This window comes from Girardinichthys multiradiatus, chromosome 12 (assembly GCF_021462225.1).
Source record: "Girardinichthys multiradiatus isolate DD_20200921_A chromosome 12, DD_fGirMul_XY1, whole genome shotgun sequence".
NCBI classification, from domain to species: Eukaryota; Metazoa; Chordata; class Actinopteri; order Cyprinodontiformes; family Goodeidae; genus Girardinichthys; species Girardinichthys multiradiatus.
In genome coordinates, this window is record NC_061805.1 from 39,823,345 (window position 1) to 39,848,335 (window position 24,991).

The window sequence follows — 24,991 nt, forward strand, 5'->3', positions numbered from 1 at the left end:
ACACCACTTGATACGGCAATGTTTGAAGTACTCCTACTGAAACCATATAAACCTGACCTCCCACTTCAATTGCAACCTCAGCAATGGGGTAAGATACTTTGTCCCCATGAATACAGCAAATATCAACAGTTGTTCCAGAAAAAATTACATCCTTAGGAAGACTATCTTGTCTAACCAGAGAACGATTGCTTCCTGAATCTAATAGAGCTACACAGGGTTTATCTTCAATAAACACTCCTAATGAAGGTTCATGTGGCAGACTGTCAAATACATTTTTATCATCCTGCCTGACTCAAGTTTGTGTCTCCAAACACATATAGTTTTTACTAATCGACCTCTTTGTACACTGCGCTTTAAGATAACCTACTTGACCACACAAATGACATGATTTACTGGCTTTATGTCTTGCCCCAGATCTGGCAGGATCGGTATTAGACCAGCTTTGTCTTGAGTACTTAACTTTAGAGTCTGTGTCAGAAAATGACATGGTTGATGGCATATAAGATGGGGACTTAACTTAACTGAAATCTGTTAACGGTTGACGAGCTGCTAAGAAAGCTTTGGCCAGTTCTGCTGCTTCCTTGGATGTCTTCGGGTTGCGCTCCTTAACCCATGTCCGAAGATCCGGAGTCAGAACCTTCAAAAACTGTTCCAGAACAATGGCATCTCCAATTTGTTCCTTTGTCTTTGTTTCAGGATTCATCCATTTGAGGTATAACTCCTTGATGCGGACCTGCAGTTCTCTTGGGGTTTCCTTCTCCAAAAGTACTGAACGGATCCTCATCCGATAAAAGTCCACACTTATTTCAAACTTCTGCAAGACAGCACATTTCACTTTTGCATAGTTCATAGTATCATCCATATCCATGGCTACATATGCAGAACGAGCTCTGACAGTTAGCAGTGGGGCTAGATGAAGAACCCACTCATCCTGAGGCCATTGACAGGCATGAGCAATTCTTTCAAAGGTAATTAGATAATGTTCAATGTCCTCACCTTCATTGAAGGGATGCATTTTTGGCCCTTTCCAGCCTGGATTTCTCACCAGAGATGAATACTGTGCTCCACTAGATCGAGGAACCGGATCAGAATCAAGCCTGTCTGGATCTTGTGGACTGTGAGATGGTTCAGAATCAGGTCCCCTCCCTGCTGATGTAGATACTGGAACTTCCGATGACTGCTGATGGGTCCCCTGCTGCACCTGCTGTTGAAGTTGAGCAAACTGATGTCGGATGTGCCTCCATCTGTCCTCCTGGCGTTTGTACTCCTGCTCCAGTTTAGCATCACGTTCCGCTTGTTGTTGCATTAAAAATTGCAAAACTCTTGTCAGTTCAGCCACATTCCCTTGTCCATCATCCAAACCACTTACTGCCCCTTGTTGGTCACCGGCATCATGCGATTTTTCTATGTCACATTCTGCAACTGGCCCCCTCTTTGGTCGGGTAGACATCTTATCCACTCCCTCTTACTTGGCCTGGAATCCCATCACTGCCACCAAATGTGGTATATTGTCGCCAAAGTGGCTGAAGAAGGGCAGCAGACTGATGTTCTCCAGTGTAGCAGGTGGTTTATTTACAAAAAGAGCAACCACAAATATGTACAAAAATGACTTAAACTTGAAAGTGACAAAATAAACATAACTACACTCAAACCAACTAAAAATTTACGTCACGTGCACACAGCTACACTGACCTGGTCCTCCCTCCTTAACTTCTTCTTCTTCTTCTTGTTGGTTTTATTGGCGGTTGGCAACAAACTTTTAGTAGCATTACCGCCACTTACTGGTATGGAGTGTGGTTCGTATCGGTCTATCTATTTATATATATATATTTAATTCTACAAATTAAATAAATAAATATATCTTACCTATATGTATATATACAAATAGACATACTTACACATTACATTGTATTCTACCCTTCTATATCCTCCATACTTTCACAATTTTATCTACTATAATCAAATTCTATGAAATAATTTTGTTTTCTTTAAAAAACTAATCACTATTTGTACATGTTTACTCCCTACATTCTTCCTCAAAATATCTAATAAATTAACCTTTTCCTTAATACCTTCAAACTCTCTTCTCATATATCTTCTTTCTCTTTCATATTTATGACATTCTAATATAACATGCTCTATTGTTTCATATTTTCCACAGTAATCACATTTACCAGTATCATGCTTTTGAATTTTAAAAAGTGTATAATTAAGTCCTGTATGCCCAAATCTCAACCTTGTTATCACTCTTTCCTCTTTTCTATTTCGTCTTCCATTTCTTCTTTCTCCTACTATCTTCTGAATTTTATAAAACCATCTTTCTGTTTTTCCTTCATCCCACCTTTTTTGCCATTTTTCCATCAGCTTTCCTTTAACAATACTCTTTCCCTCAGATTTACTTGTTTTAACTATAAAACTAATAGGATTTTGAATTATTCTCTTTGCTATTTTATCTGCCCTCTCGTTTCCTTCTACTCCAATATGTGCTGGAACCCACACAAATATAACTATCAAGCCCATTTTTTGTATTCTGTATAATGTATGAAATATTTCTAATAAAATGTCCATCCTACTATCTGATTGATTATATTTTAAACTTAATAATGCAGAGCTTGAATCTGAGCAAATGACTGTTTTTAATGGTTTTATGTCTTCTACCCATTGTAAAGCTAATAATATAGCCAATATTTCTCCTGTGTATACTGATAAGCCGTCTGTAATTCGTTTTCCTATTTTTAGATTGAATTCTGGTACTACAAAAGCTATTCCTACTTTTCCATTTATTTTTGATGCATCTGTATATATTTGAATATATCTATAATAATTATTTAAATGTATCTGTACTGAATAACTATCTACTATGGAAGATTTATCTTGCTTCTTTTCCATTATTGACATATCTACTGTTGCTTCTGGTAGAATCCATGGTGGTATAATTGATATTGGTGATGTTTGACTAATTTCTAAATCAATCATTTAAAATTCTTTTACTTTATTTTCAATTGTCCATCCAAAACTCTTCATTTCTTTCTTTTCTTTTTCCCAACATGGATTTAAAATTTCCCAAATTGGATGATCCAAGTTATTACCTTGTAAATTTAACCAATAATGTATTTCTAGTTTTATTCTTCTTAACTCTAACGGCATTTCTCCCATTTCTATTTTCTATTTCTATTGCTGCTGTTGGTGTAGTTTTAAATGCTCCAGTACATAATCTTAATGCCTGATGTTGGATAATATCTAATTTAACCAGATGTGTTTTAGCTGCTGAACCGTAAACTATACAACCAAAGTCTATGTTAGATCTTATCATTCCTGTATAAATCTGTTTTAGTGATTTCCTATTTGCTCCCCAGTCACTGCCAGCCAAGCATCTCATAATATTTAAAATTTTCTTACATTTATCAACAACTTTTTGAATATGTATATTCCATTTTAGTTTTCCATCAAACCATAATCCTAAAAATTTTATATACTTTACTTGCTCTAATTCTTGGTTATATAATTTTAATTTTATTTCCTTGTTTATTTTTTTCTGATTAAATATCATTACTTTGGTTTTTTCAACTGAAAACTTAAATCCCCATTGTAACGCTCATTTCTCTATTTCAATAATAACCTCTTGTAATTTCTTTACAATGAAATCTACATTTTTTCCTCTTTTCCAAACAGCTCCATCGTCTGCAAAAAGTGAACATCCCATTACTTTTCCAATATCTTTAAATACATCATTTATCATAATTGAAAACAATAACGGACTTATAATACTCCCCTGTGGAGTTCCATTTTCTACTATATATTTTCCTGAGATCACTTCCCCAATTCTAACTTGTATTTTCCTATTTGTTAAAAAATCTTTGATCCATTTAAATATTTTCCCTTTAATGCCCAGTATTTGTAATTTAATTAATAATCCTTCCACCCACATCATATCATATGCTTTTTCTATATCAAAAAATACTGCCACTACACTTTCTTTATTTACCTGTGCTCTTCTAATTTCATGCTCTAAGCATAGCATTGGATCATTAGTACTCCTCCCTTTTCTAAAACCACTTTGATACTTTGACATATATCCTTTATTATTTAAATAATATACTAGTCTACTATTAATGATTTTTGCCATTATTTTACATATATTTGATGTTAAGGCTATTGGTCTATAATTTCCTGGATTTGATTTAGCTTTTCCTGGTTTAGCTATTGGTACTATAATTGATTCCTTCCAGCTCAGTGGTAATTTTCCCTCCTCTCATATTTTATTATATAATTGTAATATTATATCTTTCGATTTTCCACCAAGTTGCCTTATCATTCTGTACCAAATTTGATCTTTACCTGGTGCTGTATTTTTTGTCTTCCTAAGTGCATAATTTAATTCAGCTTTTGTAAATTCAACATTTAACAGATTATTTGTTTCTTCAACACTCTGTAATACATCTTTATATATAAGTTTTGTATTTTCTCTTCCTTTTCTGCCCTCTTCACTAATATTATTTGAACTGTTAATTTTACTAAATATTCTTGCCAATATTTCAACTTTATCTTCATCTTTTACTATATTTATATTATTTATTTTTAATATAGGATATTCAAACTCTCTCTTTATGCCATTCATTCTTTTAATTATTTTCCAACTTTTTTCTATTTTTGTTTCTTTCCCTATTGTGCTACAGAAATTTCTCCAATATTCTCTTTTTACCTTCTTAATAGTTCTCTTTACTATTGCTTGCTTTCTTTTGTAATCAATTAAATTCTTATAAATTGGATTTCCTTTTAGTACCTTAAATGCTTTATTTCTTAACTTTATTGCTTCTTTACATTCATTTGTCCACCATGGTACCATTTTCTTATTACTTTTACACCCTGCTTTCTTTATAGAATTATCTGCTGCTTCCATGATTACCTTACACATTTTTAAATTTACATCATTTATATCCACTCTCATATCTACTTTCTCTAAGTTTATTTGACTCAAGTATCTAAATTTAGTCCAGTCTGCCTTATTAAAATTTAGTTTTTTATTGACATTTATATTCTTATTATTTAAAGTTAATCCTACTCTTATTATAATGGGATAATGATCACTACCTATTGTTGATTTTTTATCAATGCCCCACTCACAACTACCAGCTAAACCATTTGAAACCATTGTTAAATCAATAACTGATTCCATCCCTGTTCTTACATTGATTCTTGTTCCCCTCCCATCATTAATACATACTAGATTTTTTATTTCCATTAATTCTTCTATAACTTGTCCATTTTTATCATTACAATTACCCCACAATGTACTATTTGCATTAAAATCTCCACACCAAATTACTTTCCCTTCCAAATATTCATTTAACTCCTCCATTATTTCAATTGGCAATGTTTTACATGGATTATAAAAATGTATTATTTTAAATTTACCTTCTTGTTCCCATATCTCAATTACTATATATTCAAGTTCTTTCCCTTTCCCTAATACCTGATATTGTATCCCTTGCTTAATAAATATTCCACATCCTCCTCCACTTCTCTCCTGTCGATCTCTTCTTACACCATCATATCCTTTTATCACAAAATCCAATGTTGTTTTTAACCATGTTTCCTGAACACAAATAATTTCTGGTTGTTCTTCAAGACTATCAATATAACCTTTAAGTTCTTGTCCGTTAGCGATTAAACTTCTTGCATTCCATCGTAATATTAACATGTACTTTCACCAGATGTTCCTTGTCTCCCATCTACCTCCAACTTTTTATTTATGTTCTCCCACGATCCCTCCTTAAACCCCAAAACCTTTTCAGCTCCTCTCACTATTATTTTAATCTTCTCAGTTTTATGCTTGGCTTGGTCAGTACAGTTGATAACATATGCTACGAATAATATTAGTTTTTCTACTGATATTGTAACATTTTCTTCTGACTGTACTTTGCTTTGCTGTGGAATTTGATTCGCTATTTGTTCAATCTTTCTTGTTTTCTGTTCCTTCACATTTTTAACTGCTTCTGCATAGCTTATGTTTTTAGTCATTTTAATCTGTATGATTTCTTTTGCCTTCTTCCTTACTTCACATCCTCCATACGTAACTCTATGTTGCCCTCCACAGTTACATTTTTCTTGTACTTCTTCTTTACATTCTTCAAACTTGTGATCTTCACCACATTTTGGACATCTCTGCTTCCCTTTACAAACTGCTGCTATGTGTCCATACCTTTGACATTTGAAACAATGAAGTGGTGGAGGGATATAAGGTCTAACCTGAAAGCTAAGATAACCTATTTTGATGTTTTGTGGCCACTCTTTTTCGTCAAATTCAATGAAGATTGACATACTTCCTACTTTTTCTCCATTTATTGTTTTTGACAATCTCTTCAAGTTATTCACTTTTGCACCAATAATACTTCTCTTAATTTTATCAAGATCTTCATCTAGAGGGATCCCATAAATCACTCCTCTAATTTTTTTATTTTCTCCCATGATTTTTTTCTCCAACACCGTTTTCTTGCAGATATTATCCACCTTTAAAGCCTTGTTCTTTTGTTCTTCATTTTTACAAACTACCAATAAGTTTCCATCTCTCAAAATCTTTACCATTTCAACATCTCCAATTTTCTTTTTTATCTCTCTTGACACCACAATGGGGCTGATGTTATCCTGTTCTTCCTCGTTCTTAAGTTTCAATATTATTTTAAATTCCTCCCTCATAACTTTCCTCCTAACTATCCTTTCTTCTTCTGAACTGCTTCCTTCCAATTCTCGCTTGCTACCTTGGATATCACCAATTCCCTTTCCTTCATCTATTTTATTTCTTCCACGTCCTTTCCCTCTTCCTCTCCCAGCTGGCGTCCACCCTTCAAAATCCATGTCTTCCTCATTTCCTGTCTCCATTTCCAACCGAACCATTCACATACCAGTTTATGCCCAAATCCACCTTTTCCGAATCCAATATATTTCTATTTTTGTTTTTCCCGCGCCGCACCAAAACCGTTCTTCTTCGACGTAGTCTCACCACCGACAACCACCGTCTACTCTGGATACAAAATCGACTCCTCCTGGGCGACCTCTCCCTCCTTAACTTCTTTCCTGATCTGCTTAAATACCTTCATGCCCTTCCAAACACAATTAACTGAAATGGAATCTTCCATCTTGCAGGTATATTCCAACATGAGAAATAATGTCAAATCACTGAAGCTACTTCTATCTAGCAACAACCCTGTGTTTACGGTTTAACAATTATATCCTAACTCTAACACTTCAAAACTAATAAACAAAACCCCAAAGTTAACTTAACACTTTAACAGTTTCTTCTCCCCTCTTCACCTGGTACCTCCTGTGACATCACTTCCCTGAAACCTCCATATACAGGAGGTTAGGCCGCACCTCCTCCTTTAGTTCCTTGAACACAGGTAAGTGGTAAAATCACTAGCTGGAACTAGGCAAATGGAGTTCATCCATTTTACCACACTGCCACATATTATCTGTCTTATCTTTTGCAAAAATATAAACAAGTATATCCAAAGAAATGATGTATGATTATTTTACATTCTTTCACATGTATTAAATGAAATTAGTAACCTTTGATTAACAAGTTAAAGATGTATGATTGAAATATGGGTAAGAACTGAGAATTAGAGTAAAAAAAAACATTAAGGTTTGACATTCTCAATCAGCTTTATATGAAAGAGATATAACATTAATCATTTGTGAAGCATGAATAAAAAGAATGAAGTGATGGTTTGCAACTGTGTTTTAAAGTAAATGCTGAAAACTGAAGAATTGAATGTGTAATACTGTGTAAAGTTTAAAACTGAGCAGATTAGGGAAAGAACTGTAGGATGACTAGGAGTGACGAGAGCCAGCTGCATGCTGACATCGAACCTTTTGAAGGCTAACGGAAGGAAGGGAGGATGCGACTACAGCCAGCTGCGTGGCTATTACCGGCATCTCCAAAGCCGAGAAACAGCATCAGTAGGTCACGATGACAATGACTAAAGTATTGAGCAATAACCAAGAAGCTGAGCTGAATAGGTTGCGCAATAACTGAGAAGCCTAATAAGGGGCTGACTGCTGAAAGCATCAAGCACCATATAGGCAATGCTGAAGGAGGGAACGGGGTTGTTTCCTCGCAGAAGACCAGCGAACAAGATCGGATGGAGAATAGAAGCTTAGATGGAAAAGGAACAGAGACACAGCCCAACTGATTGACTGCATTAAAAAGAGGATCAACCCGTGTTCCCCAGAAGGACTGTGCCTCAAGATTAAGAATCTGATTTCATCTAAAGGCTTTTTATCCAGACAACAGAAGTGAACTTGATCGGTGAACAGCTGATTGCTCTAAGTTTCAGGCTTCTGGAAGTCCTGAATCAACTTCATTTATGTCTCCGGGTTTCCTTCAACTTTTCAGCCTCTGGAAACTACTGTCTTCGGAGACAAATAACAACAAAGATCCTGTTTAACCATCAAAGCCTGGAGCATCAGTGCCTGCCACTTAAAGGAAAAAAACTGAAGATTAAGTCGTATTCCCTTCAAGAAACCACTCGTTGTTACCAGACGAATCTTCTCCATCAGGTGCATGGATGAGCCTCCGTCTTCAAAGCCTCTCCAAACTCACTAGTTTCAGCATCAGGGAAAGACAGGTTGAATTGATTCATTCATTTCTATTATTGAAATTATTTTGTGTTGCCGAATTTAAGCTGTTACTGACCCCTGCAAAAGGCTTGGGTATATATATATATATATATATATATATATATATATATATATATGAAACGACAAGAGGTAACTTGACTGATGGTGAAAGACTGATGGTTGGAAGACCTTTGCTGCAAACTGTCTCTCCTCCCAAGCAGGATCATCAATCAGCAGGATCATGTGATTGTGTAGGTGAATCTCTAATGAGTGAGAAACAACATATGAACAGACACCTGAAGAGTGTGCCTACAGTAAACAGGAGAGGCACAAAAGGGAAGAAAAACTGGCAAGGCAGACAGTAGAAGGGTCTGAAAAAGGGATAAAGGATTAACTTGCTTTTAGACCACTGAGAAGGTGGAAAGGTGACATAAAAGCCAGTTTTGATTAATTAGTGGGATGCAGAGCAGCTAGACAAGAACCTGAACAGAAGAGCTGAGGGGAATGACTAATAAACAGAGAAATGGACACAGACTTATTTAACAGGACATAAATGGATCTCAGTGAGCTAAAACCAATACATAAAGTAACATTGGTTTGATGTGATCCTGACTGTTGACGTGACAATGAAGACCATCCTGAGATTAAAAGACCTGCACGAGGTCTTCAGAAAGAAGATTGTAGCAGCTTATTATTTAAAAAGTTCTCAAAAGTATTTGAAATCAGTCATTTTATTGTATAGAAAATAGTCCAAAAGTGGAAGACATTCAAAACAGCTGCCAACATGCCTGAGTCTGGCAGTGAAAGTAAGTTCAGGCTGATAGCACACTGCAGAAGGCTTAAAGAACTCTCCAAAACCCATAAAAATATTATCAAAAGACCTACAGCAGGGTTGTATTAGTTGTTGATGTGAAAGTGAATGCCTCTACAAACAGAAAAAGACTGCACAAGTTGAAACTTTTATGGGGGCTGTGCAAGGACGAAACTTTTGCTCTCTAAGAAAAACAAATGCCGGCAAAGACCCTGTAACAGAGGGCATGTTTGTTATAAACCATACACGACCTTCCGGGAACAGAACCTCATACAAAATCTTGAAGCATGGACATGAAAGTGTCAGGGGATCTATTGTTTGAACTGGACCCTTCAACATGACAATGACCTAAAATATATTTACTTGACAGTAGCCCTACAGGCAGTCACTGACACCCTCCACAAGGAGGAAAACAATTATTGCTATGAAAACTGGCTGTTCACAGTGTGCTGCATGAAAGGACAATAATGGAAAGTCGAGTGGAAGAAAAAAATGTGGTATAAAAAATGCATAAGTAATGGGGTTAGCTGCAATCTAGTTAGGAATGGGAAATAAATCCCATCTTAATATTTTGGGTAGATTAACAAGGATTGTACCACAGCTGGATTCAGTTCTTCGAGTGCCACTACACACAGATGTTTCCAGAACATAGGCTACAGCTGTCACGTTCCCCTTGTGAGGCCATTCCTTGACCAGATACATCAGAAAGGCTTGGGCAGGATTTTGTCTCTTCAGTTGGATGTTGGGCTTTAAATATTGATTTAAAAGAAAAGAAAAATGTATAAATGTTAACTCTATGTTAACTGTAGACGTTGTGGTAATGCAGAATTTGAAAATGATTCAGCATAAAAAAATACAAATGGGTGGTCTATTTTAAGCATTATTTTACCAGGACTTCCCTTGAGGTAAAATCTCTCTTTTTGAAGAGACCTGAAAAGTCACTGGTGCGGTAGCTGGATTTGTTATACATTCTTAAGTGCAGTTAATTGGATTTAGATCTTGAAATGAAATTCTGCTTAAGACAACAACCTCAGTGTATAGGAATAAAACTATGGCAAAGTCCTAAGAGGAAAACCGTATGTGAAAAATGCTTGTGGTGTTTCAACATATTTCCAGAACAACTGACAGGAGGTTTTAATCAAGTGACCTTTCTTTCACAGCAACGGGTGGGAATTTTCTGAATATGAAAAGCCTTACTTGTTCTCTCCATCTCAAGTAAAATCTGTCAATCAGAAAATCCAACAGATAGGAAGTTTTGCACGTTTAGCACCACTGATTACAACTAAAGCCTTGTGTCTTTAAAGGAACGTGCTCAAATCTTAGAAACACTGAATAAAACACCCACTGTGAGCGGAATCCCATCAGGATCTGGACCATGCCTAGTCATAGCTTCACTCAATGATGTGGATTCAGGATCAATCCTGCACTGACTGCATGCAGCTACATCATGCCCTGGGATTTAGCCACCATGTTCTCAATATACAGCTCAAAAAGGCCACTTAGTAGTCACATTACATCACATGCATATCAGCCTGCCCCTCTGCTGTTTTGACAAATGTGTGTAGACATTAAAGGATACCATTCAGATTCTGCAGTGACTTGGAAAATATTAGGAAGGAGACATTTTGCCCACATATACATAAAAAACTTATTTTTACAAAAGCAACCACTCATGACTGATATAAGTAATCAGAATGCAGCTTTTCCATGTCTCCTCTCCTAAAACAAAATGTTTTATTAAAGGCTGCCCAAGTACTTAGCATTCCCTGGATTGAGGGATTATTATAGGATCACAAATGAAACTGGAAATTTTCCAACATTCAGTGCTACCTTTTGTCAGTGGGAATGTGGGAGTTTTTCTGTCTTGTCTGGATGCTTCACCAGGCAGTACGCCTCAGAAAACCGCGGTGAAGTTAGTTTGAAGTTGGATATTGGATATTCAAGCTCCGGGGAGTTAGCGGCATCGTGCTCGCGGTTGATCCGATTCAGGCATTCAGATTTCGGCTAACTGCTCTCTGTTGCTCCCTCTTCTGACGCGCGGTGGTTCACTTAGGGACCGTCACTAAGTTTCCAAACCAAACAATCGTGGAAAATAAAAATAAATAAATTCCTTGTCTTGTCAAACAAAAACAATGGTAAATCATGCTACTAGATTACATCAATGAGGCACATTCATATTTATTCCATTTTAACCCTTTTTACATTTTTTAATTAAAAATTTTCTTCAATAGCTTCCAAGTCATGTGACCTACTGACACAAAATCTATCTGAAGTTGTTCTACTAGACTGGATACATGAGGCACACCCTTTTTTATTCCATTTTTATATTCTTTTAGGAATTTTTTGTGGCACAAATTAGCATTTTTCTTCAATAGGTTCCAGGTTGCGACCCACTGACACAAAATCTATCTGAAATTGTTCTGCTACACTGGATAGATGAGGCACACCCTTTTTTTATTCCATTTTAAGTCTTTTTAAATTTTTTGGGAATTTGTTGGGTCACAAATTAGCATTTTTCTTCAATAGTTTCCAGGTCATGTGACCAATTCACACAAAATATGTATTACATTGTTCTACTGGACGGAGTAGATGAGACACACTTCTTTTTAAGAATTTTTGTAATCACAATTGATCATTTTAAACATAAGATTATAATACATACTGTGATCAGTTGCAAGGTAATTCTCAAAGCTTACAAGCTACAGTCAAATGTAAAAGATTCATTTTAGCGGATCGCACCTGCTTTTTTGAAAGTGTTCAGCTTTACTGTATAAGTCTTCAATGCATGAACCAGTTTCTTGGTATATCCAATTGTGACTTAAAATTACTTTGGAAAAAGAGGGGCCCAGACGTTGTCCCTTCAAAAATCAAGGGTCAAAGCGTTCCTCCATCATTCAGAGCTATGCTCCTTTTGTCCACATCAGCAGTTGACAGGAGAGGTGTGTGTGTGATTGTATTTTTTTAAGTTCATGTTTCACTTATTTGTCAACATTTACTTCATTTTAAAACTGATATCAACAAATATTCAGATTTGCAGGCAAACAAATTTAGCCACTTTAAATATTTATAAATTATTATGCTGCTTATGCAGAATATTGCAAGCCTGTTTAATGTGTTTGCCCATGCATCGGGAGAGGTGGACGCCAGTTACCTCCTAAATCCCTCCACAGCTCGTGTGATACTGTTTGGTGACAGAACAGAGCTTCCTCCTCACAGTTAACCAAAGGGAATATATGTTTGTTTATTGTGATAATGTGCCAATGTAAGAAGTAGAACTCAAATAGAAAAATGAACCGTCGCTCCAGTCTGAGGTCAAAAATGCTCTGGAGAAGGTTTTCATCCAGGATGTCTCTGTACATTGCTGCATTCATCTTTCCCTCTATCCTGACTAGTCTGACAGTTTCTGCTTTGAAAAACATCCCCATAGAATGATGCTGCCACCACCATGCTTTACTGTAGGGATGATATTGGCCTGGTGATAAGTGGTGCTTGGTCTCCACCAAACATGACGTATCTTTGTCTAATCAGACCACAGAATTTTGTTTCTCATGGTCTGAGAGTCCTTCAGGTGCCTTTTTGCAAACTCCAGACAGGCTGTAATGTGCCTTTTATTAAGGAGGGGGACGGTACTCTCACCATTTCTTTTCACTCTGTACACCTCAGACTTCCAGTATAAGACAGACTTCTGTCATCTACAGAAATACTCGGATGATTCTGCCATTGTGGAGTGGATCAGAGATGGACAAGAAGTTAAGTACAGGAAGGTGGAGGACCCCTTTGTGTCATGTGTGGAATGAAATCACCTCATCTTGATCATGAATGAAACAAAGAAGATGATTGTAGATTTTAAGAAAAACAGGAATAGGTCAGACACTATTTCCATCATGGGAGAAGTGGAGGTGGTGGAGGAGTATAAATACCTCGGTGTTCACCTGGACGACAGACTAGAGTGGAGATGCAACTGTGAAGCCATCTACAAGAAGGGACAGAGCAAACTGTACTTGTTGAGGAGGCCTAAGACCTTCAGTGTTTGCAGCAAGATTCTGCATATCTTCTATAAGTCTGTTGTGGAAAGTGTGATCTCTTCTGCCATCATCTGCTGGGGAAGCAGCATCAGAGCCAGGGACTTAAAACAGCTCAACAAGCTGATAAAGAAGGCTGGTTCTGTTCTGGGGACTCCTCTGGAACCTCTGGAGATCATGGTGGAAAGACGGATTCTTCATAAAATGAAGAACATTATGGAGAACCCTGAGCATCCTCTTCATGAGACTGTCCTACAACAACAGAGTGTCTTCAGTCAGAGGCTTCTTCAGATCTGCTGTAAGACGGAGCGCTACAGGAGATCCTTCCTGCCCACAGCCATCAGAATCTACAACGACTGTGGCTCAGTAGGAAGAGTAGTCGTCTTACAATCAGAAGGTTGTGGGTTTGATTCCCGCTTCCTCCTGCCATATGTCGATGTGCTCCTGGGCAAGGCACTTAACCTCAAGTTGCCTACCAATCTGCGTATGAATGTATGAGCATTAGTGAGTGTGATTGGGTGAATGTGGCTCTAGTGTAAAGTGCTTTGCGGTGTCTGTATGACTGGAAAAGTGCTATATAAGTTCAGTCCATTTACAATTTAACGATAATAACAGATCCAATGTTATGACTGATAGATGGCTCCATGTCCAGTGCCTCAACACAAACAGCACAGAAAATGACAATGCAAAGAAAGGTTGGAAATGTCCATCATGCAAGTAAGGTGTGAAGTTTGTCCAATAATGTTGGAAATAAAACTGTAGATCTGTTAGATTGCTTTAAGACTGCGTCTCATCTGTCATGTTTAGTAGAATGATTTAACATTAGTTTTGTGAAAGGCATGTTACCTCAAAGCTATTGACAAAAAATAGAAAATGCAATTAAATCAGATAAAAAGAAATGTCTCATTTATTCAGTATAATATAATTATTTAACAGTAGTTCTGTACCACTGGGTCACGTGATCTAAAAACTATTGGAAAAAAACATGATTTGTGATGAAAGAAATGTATAAAAAATATAAAAATGCTTAAAATGGAATAAAAAAAGTGTGTGCCTCATGTATCCAGTGTAGTAGAACAACTTCAGATAGATTTTGTGTGAATCGGTCACATGACCTGGAAGCTATTGAAGAAAAATGCAAATTTGTGACCCAAACAATTCCGAAAAAATATAAAAATGGTTAAAATGGAATAAAAAAGGGTGTGCCTCATCTATCCAGTGTAGTAGAACAATTTTAGACAGATTTTGTGTGAATTGGTCACATGACCTGGAAGCTATTGAAGAAAAATTTTAATTTTGAACTAAAAATAATGCTAGAAAATGTAAAAAGACTTAAAATGGAATAAAAAAGGGTGTGCCTCATGTATCCAGTGTAGTAGAACAACTTCAGATAGATTTTGTGTGAATCGGTCACATGACCTGGAAGCTATTGAAGAAAAATTTTAATTTTGAACTAAAAATAATGCTAGAAAATGTAAAAAGACTTAAAATGGAATAAAAAAGGGTGTGCCTCATGTATCCAGTGTAGTAGAACAACTTCAGATAGATTTTGTGTGAATCGGTCACATGACCTGGAAGCTACTGAAGAAAAATGCAAATTTGTGACCCAAACAATTCCGAAAAAATATAAAAATGGTTAAAATGGAATTAAAAAGGGTGTGCCTCATCTATCCAGTGTAGTAGAACAATTTTAGACAGATTTTGTGTGAATTGGTCACATGACCTGGAAGCTATTGAAGAAAAATGCTAATTATGAACTAAACATAATCCTAAAAAATGTAAAAAGGCTTATAATGGAATAAAAATCAGTGTGTCTCATTAATATAATCTAGTAGCATGATTTATCATTGTTTTTGTTTCACAAGACAAGGAATTTATTTATTTTTATTTTCCACGATTGTTTGGTTTGGAAACTTAGTGACGGTCCCTAAGTGAACCACCGCGCGTCAGAAGAGGGAGCAACAGAGAGCAGTTAGCCGAAATCTGAGTGCCTGAATCGGATCAACCGCGAGCACGATGCCGCTAACTCCCCGGAGCTTGAATATCCAATATCCAACTTCAAATTAACTTCACCGCGGTCTCAGAAACTCCTTCAATCAGCCGAGCTGTCAGTCAATTTTAAAGCGAGCCATCTCCGTCAGCAGGACTTGTTGATCTTCCTACAGCGGACGAACACGCTGTCTTATCTGAGCCCGACGCATGAGCAATAAAAGCGCACATCTGCGACAGCAAAAGTAAAGGGTTAGGACAGCAGACCCGCTGCGTTCGTTGCTGCGCAGAGTCTGCATCTATGAGAGGAGCGCACAACACAACTATTCGGGGGTGGCGCACAGATGCTCGCTTGCGCCGAGGTCCTGCGACTGAAATCTGAGAAATCAGCACAAGGTATGTGGGATTGATCGTTTTCCAAACAAAACGCATCGTTTTTACAATCCAAAGAGAATTTAGCCTGAGCAAAAGTGAAGACTACTTGAAAAGGTAAACAGAGAAATTGTGCCAACGCGTCAAAATGCATGTAATTTAAAAGAATAAAAAGTAAAGTTATTCAGGTTTGTTTGACTCTAAATCCGTTTAATTTTATGTCATTGGCCCTGGACCAACATACCTGTCCTGATGTCTTATTTGCGTAACGGTATTTTCAAGCTGATCCCATTTTAGAGGCTGCGGGGTTCAATTAACTGTTTGAATTGCAGATAATTGCCCGGAATAGGAATACTAAAAATTTAATCAATCAAATAAATCAGTACAAGATGTTTGAATTTTTGTCTCCTAAGATGCATTCAATTTAAACCATCTAGAAACAAGATATTTTTTATATAACAGAGAGGAGTTTGTGTAACGCGAAATCCTATTATTGAACAATTTCAAGCATCATTCGGTCCATTGGAGACAGTATGCTTTGAAAATCCTGAGAAGGAAGTGAGACTTTTCTTTTCTGGCTGCACATTGGGGGACATCTCTTCATCCATCTGATACCATGGCACCAACTAAGCGCCCAATCTGCTGCCAAACTGCAATCAAATCCTGCTAAACAACAACGAAAACACATTGAAACGATAATTAGGAAAAAATTAGCTTTAACGTTAAAATGAATAATCTTCTTTTCAATTCCATTTTTCTCAGTTGTTTGATATTTTTATGCCTTTGTTTATAGTATGCAATTATTAGGAAAATAATTACAGCTTTGTTTTCATACAGACATTTACTCTCATGTATTTAAGCAGTGTATTTGAGTCAATTCACTGTCCCACTCCCATCCATCCCATGTCCATGTCAGGCACTGCCTTGCATTTAAGATTGCATGCATATCCTTCAAATATCCTTACATGAGCTAAATATAGTGCACCCAGAGCCACCACCTCTGGTGTTGTGCACATGAACACTACGCAGAGTATGGATAGCCGTTTGTCCACAGCAGGTGAGTCACGTAGCAGGATTTGCTTTATTATTCAGCGTTTGAGCTGAAGGTCTGCTCAAGAAGACTGGCCACGTATAGTTGATAGCAAAATTACAGTTCAGGTGCAACTCCCATTATGTGTGTTTTTACCACTAGAATGAAGATTTAAAAAATATCAGTGTTTTAAAGGACCACTGGTCTGTGTAGAATAATTTAGTTGAGGCCGGATCACTGTAGAAACTGTATGTACGATTTTGAACAAGCATTTATGAAATGCGGTACAGAGTTCTTAAAAAAACTGAAACAGCCTGTTAAAATAGCATCAAATCATATGCTGTGAATTAGATACACAACTTCAGCAACATTAGCCACCTGTGGTGTGCAACAATGTTTTCTAACCTACCACAGGTATTTCTATTACGTAGACATGCAATAAGAAATATATATATTTAACAAAAAAAAACTGATCAGGCCCAACTAGATAATTATATTTGTTTTTGCTTCTTTTGTGCCTCCTGGGCCATGCCACCCAGGGCAGAAAGCCATGTTGCTCAGGTGAAAACCTTTAATGTGCATGTTGTCTGAATACACGCTGTACATAAGAGTGAACATAATTTCCCCCCCTCAGATCCACCCTGTCCTTTCTGAATGGAGGACACAGGCAGCAGCTGGACAGCTGAGCACACCACTACATATGTGCAGGACGATGACGGCGGGAACGACACAGGTCCAGTGTTTGAGGTGGTGCTGCAGAACAGCTCCTCCAAGCACATCCCTCAGTTTGCTGGTGTGGAACTACTGCAGTCATTCAAGCTGCTCATCATACCCTGCTACACTCTTGTGGCCATTGTGGGCGTATTTGGCAACTACCTGCTCCTCTATGTGATATGCTGCACCCGTAAGATGCACAATGTCACCAACTTCTTTATTGGAAATCTGGCTTTCTCTGACATGCTGATGTGCGCCACGTGCGTCCCCTTCACTCTGGCCTATGCTTTCAACCCTCACGGCTGGGTGTTCGGCCGATTCATGTGCTATCTGGTGTACCTCATTCAGCCGGTGACGGTTTACGTGTCAGTGTTCACGCTCACTGCCATTGGTGTGGACAGGTGAGTTTCACAAATTGGGAGATTGTGGAAAAACCTTAGCAATCTGCAGTCAATGCATGCTTCTGAAATACAGATCTTTTTAGCAGCATACAGAGCTTCTCAAAAATGTTCATTACTCTTGAACATTTACACATTTGCTGCTTTCTAACAAAAACTTTGATGTATTAATTAGACAGATCAACACAAAGAAACTGCAGAATTAAATACAAAAATAAAAGAATCTCAACATTTTTTACCAATAAAAGTATACTGTGCATTTGCATCTAGCCCCCTTTAAGGTGATATCCCCAAATAAACAGCAACAAAACCAGCTATCTTCAGAAGTCACCTGATTAGTAAATAGTATTTGAGTCCACATGCGTAATTTGATCAGAGTATAACTCCAGCTGTTCTGTGCCTCATTAAAATAAATCACAAAGACCATAGGAATACAGCAGACAGGTCAGGGATAAAGTTGTGGCTAAAGCAGAATTTGGTTATAAAACATTATCCCACACTTGGAACATCTCACAGATCCATCTTCTAAATATCGAAGGAGTATGGCACAACTGCAAACCTGCTAAGACATGACCGTCCACCTAAACTAAAAGGCTGAATGATGAGAATCAGAGAAGCTGTCAAGAGACCCATGGTAACTCTGGAGGAGCTGTAGGGATCCATATCGCAGGTGGAACAATCTGTCAACAAGGCAACTAATAGATGTAAGCTGCACAAATCTGAACTTTATAGAAAAGTTGCAAAATGCAAACCTATGTGGAAAGAGTCATAAAATCTGTTTCAAAAGCCCCTTTTCCAACAAAACTCCCGCGATTTAAATACCTGAGATTTTTTTTACCATGGTAATAGGAATCCCAGGTAATTTGTACGCTTTCTTTTTCAGTGGTCTATAAGACGGAAAAATATTTATTTTAATTAGCTTAACGATGTATGGGGAAGTTGTGAAGAAAACTGCACTACACCTCCAGTCCAGTCCAACACATCCCGTAACCTAACAACACAATTCCCACAGTGAAACATGGTGCTGCAGCATCATGCTGTGGGGATGTTTTTCATCAGCAGGGACCGGGAAACTGGTCTGAGTCGAAGGACAGATGAATGGGCCTAAAGACTGGGAATTCCTTGAGCAAAACCTGTCAGTCTGCCTGTGGTTTGAGACTGGGATGGAAGTTCACCTTCCTGCTGGACAATGACCCGAAGCATACAGCCAAAGTGACACTCGAGTGGTTTAAGGGGAAACATTTAAATGTGCTGAAATGGCCTAGTCAAAGTCCAGACCTCAATCCAATTGAGAATCTGTGGTTAAACTTGAAGATTGCTGTTCACAAGCGAAAACCATCCAACATAAAGGAGCTGGAGCTGTTTTGTATTGAGGAATGCACAAAAATCCCAGTGGCAAGATGTGGCAAGCTCATAGAGACTTTTCCAAAGCCATCTGCAGCTGTAATTGCCACAAAAGGTTATTCTACAAAGTACTGACCTTAGGGGGGTGAACAGTTATGCAGGCTAAAGTTTTCTGTTATATTGTCAGTTACGGCTCTGCTCTTTTACCCATAAAAAAAAGCACGGGGAGACAAGGATTCGACCAATGAAGCTCTTTATTTAGCCAAAACAATGAATGAAATGTTAAGCAACGTTAAGCAGTGTTGAAGTTGCAAAAATCAAACAAGGTAGGCGTGATTGCGGCCCACAGCAGCTGGCGTATCTGCAGCATGGACCAGGTGGCGCAAACAGGGCGAAGCAGGAACCCCAGACCTCACACACGAAAGCGCAGGTGCACCTGACACTTCAGGTACACCTCGTAAAAAAAAGAAACATAACATACGAGACAATTTTAAAGACAGATCCTCCATATGTTTAATGAGAAGGGACCGTCACGTGTTCCAATTGTTTGCTTCACAATAAAAATACATATTTATTCTTAAGGTTTTAGGCATGTTTTGTAAATGGAATGTAAATAAAATGGTGCAAAACTCTCAAATAATCAATTTTAATTCCAGGTTGTGAGGCAACAAAACATGAAAAATGCCAAGAAGGGTGAATACTTTTGCAAGGCTCTATGTAGAATTTCCTTTACCATCACAACTATGAGCAATTTTGTGATGGTTTATCACAATGTATCCCAATAACATAAACGGAACTTTGTGGTTGTAAATGTGACAAATGTGAAAATGAAGTGTCATGAACACTTTTGTGTTACACTGATATGAAGCTACATTTTCTCTGAATTAAGGCCCTTACTCATGTCCTGAACTACATCTTTCTTATAATGGAAAATGGATAAGAAGATCAAAAATCTTAAGCTCTTTTTCTATTTGCACAGCAGGCCTTTTGATAAAGGCTTACTGTCATCAGTATGTCATCATAAAAGTGTTTCTTCACTTCATTCTTGAGCTCTAAAGATATATTATCCATTAACCTCATCTGTTTGGTTTATTCACATGTAAATCGGCCTGAATGAAGGAGAAGGTGGATGAAAGATAATTTGTCAGATAATAATTTGTTTTCACTGTTGCTGTGTCGCACAGTTCTGCTTTATTTGACCTTGGCTACAGTGCACTGCAGAATCATATTGGATATTTTTGAGGCCAGCACAAAGCCATATTTTCCTGTCTGAAAAGCACCCATTTTGTGTCCAAGAGTACATTGGTAATTTCTGAGCAGGTGTAATTTGCAGTGGTCTTTCTTTCTGCTCTTGGTGGAGGTGGACGCTTTTTCTCTGTCTCCCGCACCCTTCCCATATCTCCCCGGCTTCAGCTCTGTGTCTTGTCTTTTTTTGGGAGCCTCTTTTTGCATATCTTCCAAATTTTTCCAAAATATAGATTTGGTCAGCTGGTCTCTCAATGCAATTGATCAAATTTTCTCGACGAGAAGACAGGGGTCGGGAGAGCCCACTTGCCCGGACGGGACTTTTTGGATACACAATGGACTCCTGGCAGAAGTGGAGGATTGTGTGTCTGTCGATAATGTCAGTGGAGGATGTGGAAGATATGTCTATAATTGGATGTTTGATATCAGGATTTCTGCTTTTTGGAGTCAGCAGTTACCTGGCATATCAAGAAATTTGGAGAATGTCAACAGCTGTTCTGGCAATTGTTAGGCTGCCTGGCATGTGTGATGGGATCTTCAGCACTCAAACTGAGATGTTACATGAGCTGAATCGCAGACTGGATGTGATCCTTACAGGATCGCAGGCAGGTTGCGGTTCCTGGACTCAGGGATGAAATGGGATAAATCTTGGAGAAAGTTGTTCGCTTGGATCTGGCGAAAGAATTTTGCTGCAGGAATTTTGCTGTTTGGATTCGCCTTTGAGAAGCACCAGCGAGACTCTCTAGGCTGACGAAAATTTTGTATTTTTTATTTTTTTACTGTGTCCTGTCCGGCAGAGTATCGCTCAGAATTGTTGTCTGAGTGCCAAGAAATTGCCCAACAGATTTACTTTCACAAGCAGAGCATCACAGCTAATGCTTTAAAGCTCTGCTTGATATTTATAAAAGAAACTTTATTATAAACTTTTTTGGGAATATTTCAATTGTTACGGACAGGGAGAATGAAATAAAAAGGAAAAAATAAGCTCAAAAAAGAGAGAGATAGGGGAGAAAAGGAGGAAAGAGTGGAGGAGAGAAAGAAGATTACACCCTGCTTGCTTATAAACCTGCAGCTGTTTTCTTTTTTTTTTTTAACAAAATAGTACACGGTACTTATGAATTTCAAATGTACTTAGTGAGAGGTGCAGCCCAATATAGAACATCTGTGTATCTGTCGACACCTGAAGCTTAACACTTCTGAGTATGGGTGTGGACGCGCTTTTGTATACAAGGTTTCTCCACAAAAATATGCAATAGCGAGTGTGAGGACCCACAGGCCTGCCCCATGGTCCCTGGACGGACACTGAGGAGATCCGAGCCACAGACATCTAAAGGACCCCCAAAGTCGGCACTACCACAACCCCCCCAGAGAAGAGCAGTGGAGAGTCCCAGGGGAACCACCCAGCAGCGACAGTGCAGAAGCCCCAGGGAGCCACAGCGACGAGTCCACAGGCCCCGCCAACAGCCGTCCACGCCCGAGCAGATCCAGCCATGGACCCAGAGGCCCAAGACCTCGGGACACACCACCCCCCAAGCAGAGGCCCGACAGAGCCCAGGGGGCCAGGCCCCAGCAAGCAGCCACCGGAAGTGAGCCAGCACACACCAAAGCACCCTGCCGCGGACACCGAGAACCACAAGTACAGCAGCGGGCAGAGACTCCAACCACCAGCAGGCGGTGTGGCGGGGAGGAAGCTGATCCAGGAGAGGGAGCAGTCCAAGACCCAACCTGTCGCAAAAAAAAAAAAAACAGGCACACACAGTCACAATCACCCACTCCCACCCTCATGCATACACATAAAATCACTCGCACCCAACGTAAGGATAAACAACAATGGACGTCATACACTCACTCACACTCCCCATGCATACTCTATACTCCCAGGTCCAGGCGCCGGTACCCCCTAGGGGCAACCGGACCCAGGAGGTGGTCCCCTTCCCTCCTGGGGCTCCTGACGGAAAATTAAGAGTCAGCCTAACCCAAGTAATTATTGTTTTTCTGAATCTGGCTTCCCTGCACGGCCTTGATGGCTGGCTATCTTCAACCTCTCCTGGAAGTTATGTAAAGATGACGCTCTGCTCCCTCTGCCCCCTCCCTTCCCTGAGGACATCTGTGGACCTGCTCAGAACTTTGTGGCAGGTTGATGAACATTCCAATGAACCATCAAGGACAATGGCCTCTGTGACAGTGTTTCATAGACTTACTTGCACACACTCATTTGCACACACACACATGCTCAAGATAAACATATGCACCCCCTCACACCACCTTCACCGTTCCCGGCATGATGTTGTTTTGTAAACTTGTTGCTTCTTTGTGCTGAGGTTTTTTGCAATCTCAAACTGTATCCTGCTAAGGATAAAGTGTGAAATATGATTTTTTCTCTCTACTTACCTAATGTGGCCTCTTTTCCCATCTAGCAAGGGCAGCGCCTGTGAGTGGGCAGCAAAGCCTTGGTGACCCGTCCCCCCCTTGTCTTGTGTCATGATGTATGTTTGGATGGGTTGTACTGGAATTCTAATTTCCCCTCGGGGATCAATAAAGTATTTTTGAATTGAATTGAATTGAACTGAATTGAGAGCATAATGTAATCTATGCTTCAATTCCTGATGGCAAGCATTAGAGTTGTTCATCTTCCACCCCAGCAGTGAGTCATGTATGACATTTTCCCATCAGTTTCCATCCATCTTTTGTAACTCTTTCGCTCTGTTTCCTCGTAGATATTATGCTACTGTGCACCCACTGAAGAAGCGAATCTCAGTGTTGGCATGCACCTACCTTCTGTCTGGGGTCTGGCTGCTGTCCTTTGGTCTGGTAGCTCCGGCTGTGGCTCATACCTACCATGTGGAGTTTCAAAACGAGGGCTTCACCATCTGTGAGGAGTTCTGGATGGGTCAGGAGAGAGAGCGGCTGGCTTATGCCTACAGCACACTCCTTATTACCTACGTCCTGCCTCTGTCGGCGCTCTGCATTTCCTACCTGTGCATCTCAGTCAAACTGAGGAACTGTGTCATCCCAGGTCACCACACTGAGAGCCAGGCGGAGGCTCAGCGCCTGCGCAAGCGCAAGACATTCCGCCTTGTGAGTCTTGTGGTTGCAGCTTTTGGCATTTGCTGGATGCCCATTAGTGTGTTCAACGTTCTGCGTGACATTGACATTGATCTTATTGATAAGCACTACTTCCTGCTCATCCAGCTGCTCTGTCATCTGTGTGCAATGAGCTCCTCTTGCTGTAACCCTTTCCTCTACGCATGGCTGCACGACCGCTTCCGCGCTGAGCTTCGCAAAATGTTCACACGCCGCCGCCGCATTGGCATTTCAGCCAACAACTGTGCCACTGCCAGCGTGGTTTTGTGAGGCTCTTCTGCTTCAGGCCACAGTAGAGTACATTGATCTCATTCTGATAGCTTTCTGATCCCCTTAGGGTAAAGTTTTGCAAGTGCAAAGAGGAGTTCTTGTCAACTGGCTCTCGCTCAGTGAAGCCAAATCATTTGAAAATGTACAGTGTCCCATGACAACTGCTCTTTGCCCAAACACTAAATTTAAATTAAAATCAATTAAAATGTGTTTTGTTGAAATGTTTTTAGCTAAAAACTATAAGATCCGCTGTCATAATGTCTTCTTACTCTGTTACAGTATTAATGTGTCATAAGGTGTTGTTTAAAACTGTGAGAATGTCATGGTGATTCTTAAAATTATGTTCAAACAGTCTCGCTGGCTTTAATGGTTTATGTAAAACTAGGTGATGAGCTTATATAATGCAAAATGCATGACAGTGAAGGGAGTAAGGATGCATATGTTGCACTTTTTTTTAACTAAATGCTGATTTCAGTTCAGACATATATTCATTGCCTCTTCTGTGGTTGAGCTGTGATTGTGATAAACCGGATGCAGAGTCGGTTGGAATAAAATAAGAAGTCTTACATCCTAATGAATTAGAGTATCATTAATTTATTATAGTAACTCAACTCAAAAGCTGAAACTCAGATTATTCAGATTTATTTATTTATTTTTGTGATTGTATGTATTTTCTTAAAATTTCAAAACTCTGCCTAATGTCATGACTAGCTGCTACATTTGTTTGTTTGGCTATTGAAGGGTAAGCCCTCCACTTTTCATAGCATTCAAATAACAATGCTAATAGTGTTGCTGATAAGTTCATAACAGAAACTTTCAATGGATGATCGCAAGCAGGGGCCACTTACCACCAATGAATGAAAGACAGACTAGATGTGAACACGTGGTGGTGCAATGTTTTAATGTCACTTCACAGCTAACATGTCTCTTTATGGTCCAATAGCATGCCTGGGTTAATGTTAGACCTGTAATTGTGGCCCTGAGTGTGTTTGTGCATGGTTGTTCTGTGGTGGATGAGCAATGTGTCCAGGTTTTGCCCCACCATGAACAGGACCATGAACAAGATAAAGTGAGTACAGAAATTGATTGCGTT

The 24,991-nt window shown here is 38.9% G+C and overlaps 1 protein-coding gene across 1 annotated transcript; it reads left to right on the forward strand.

Moving 5' to 3' along the window:
• The first annotated feature begins 15,399 nt into the window (after positions 1 to 15,399).
• Positions 15,400 to 24,476, forward strand: prlhr2a (prolactin releasing hormone receptor 2a). Its single transcript, XM_047382051.1, has 3 exons — positions 15,400 to 15,837; positions 17,478 to 17,958; positions 23,262 to 24,476. The coding sequence occupies exons 2-3, from the start codon at positions 17,498 to 17,500 to the stop codon at positions 23,896 to 23,898; spliced, it is 1,098 nt and encodes a 365-aa protein (XP_047238007.1). The 5' UTR covers positions 15,400 to 15,837; positions 17,478 to 17,497; the 3' UTR covers positions 23,899 to 24,476.
• Positions 24,477 to 24,991: the final 515 nt, after the last annotated feature.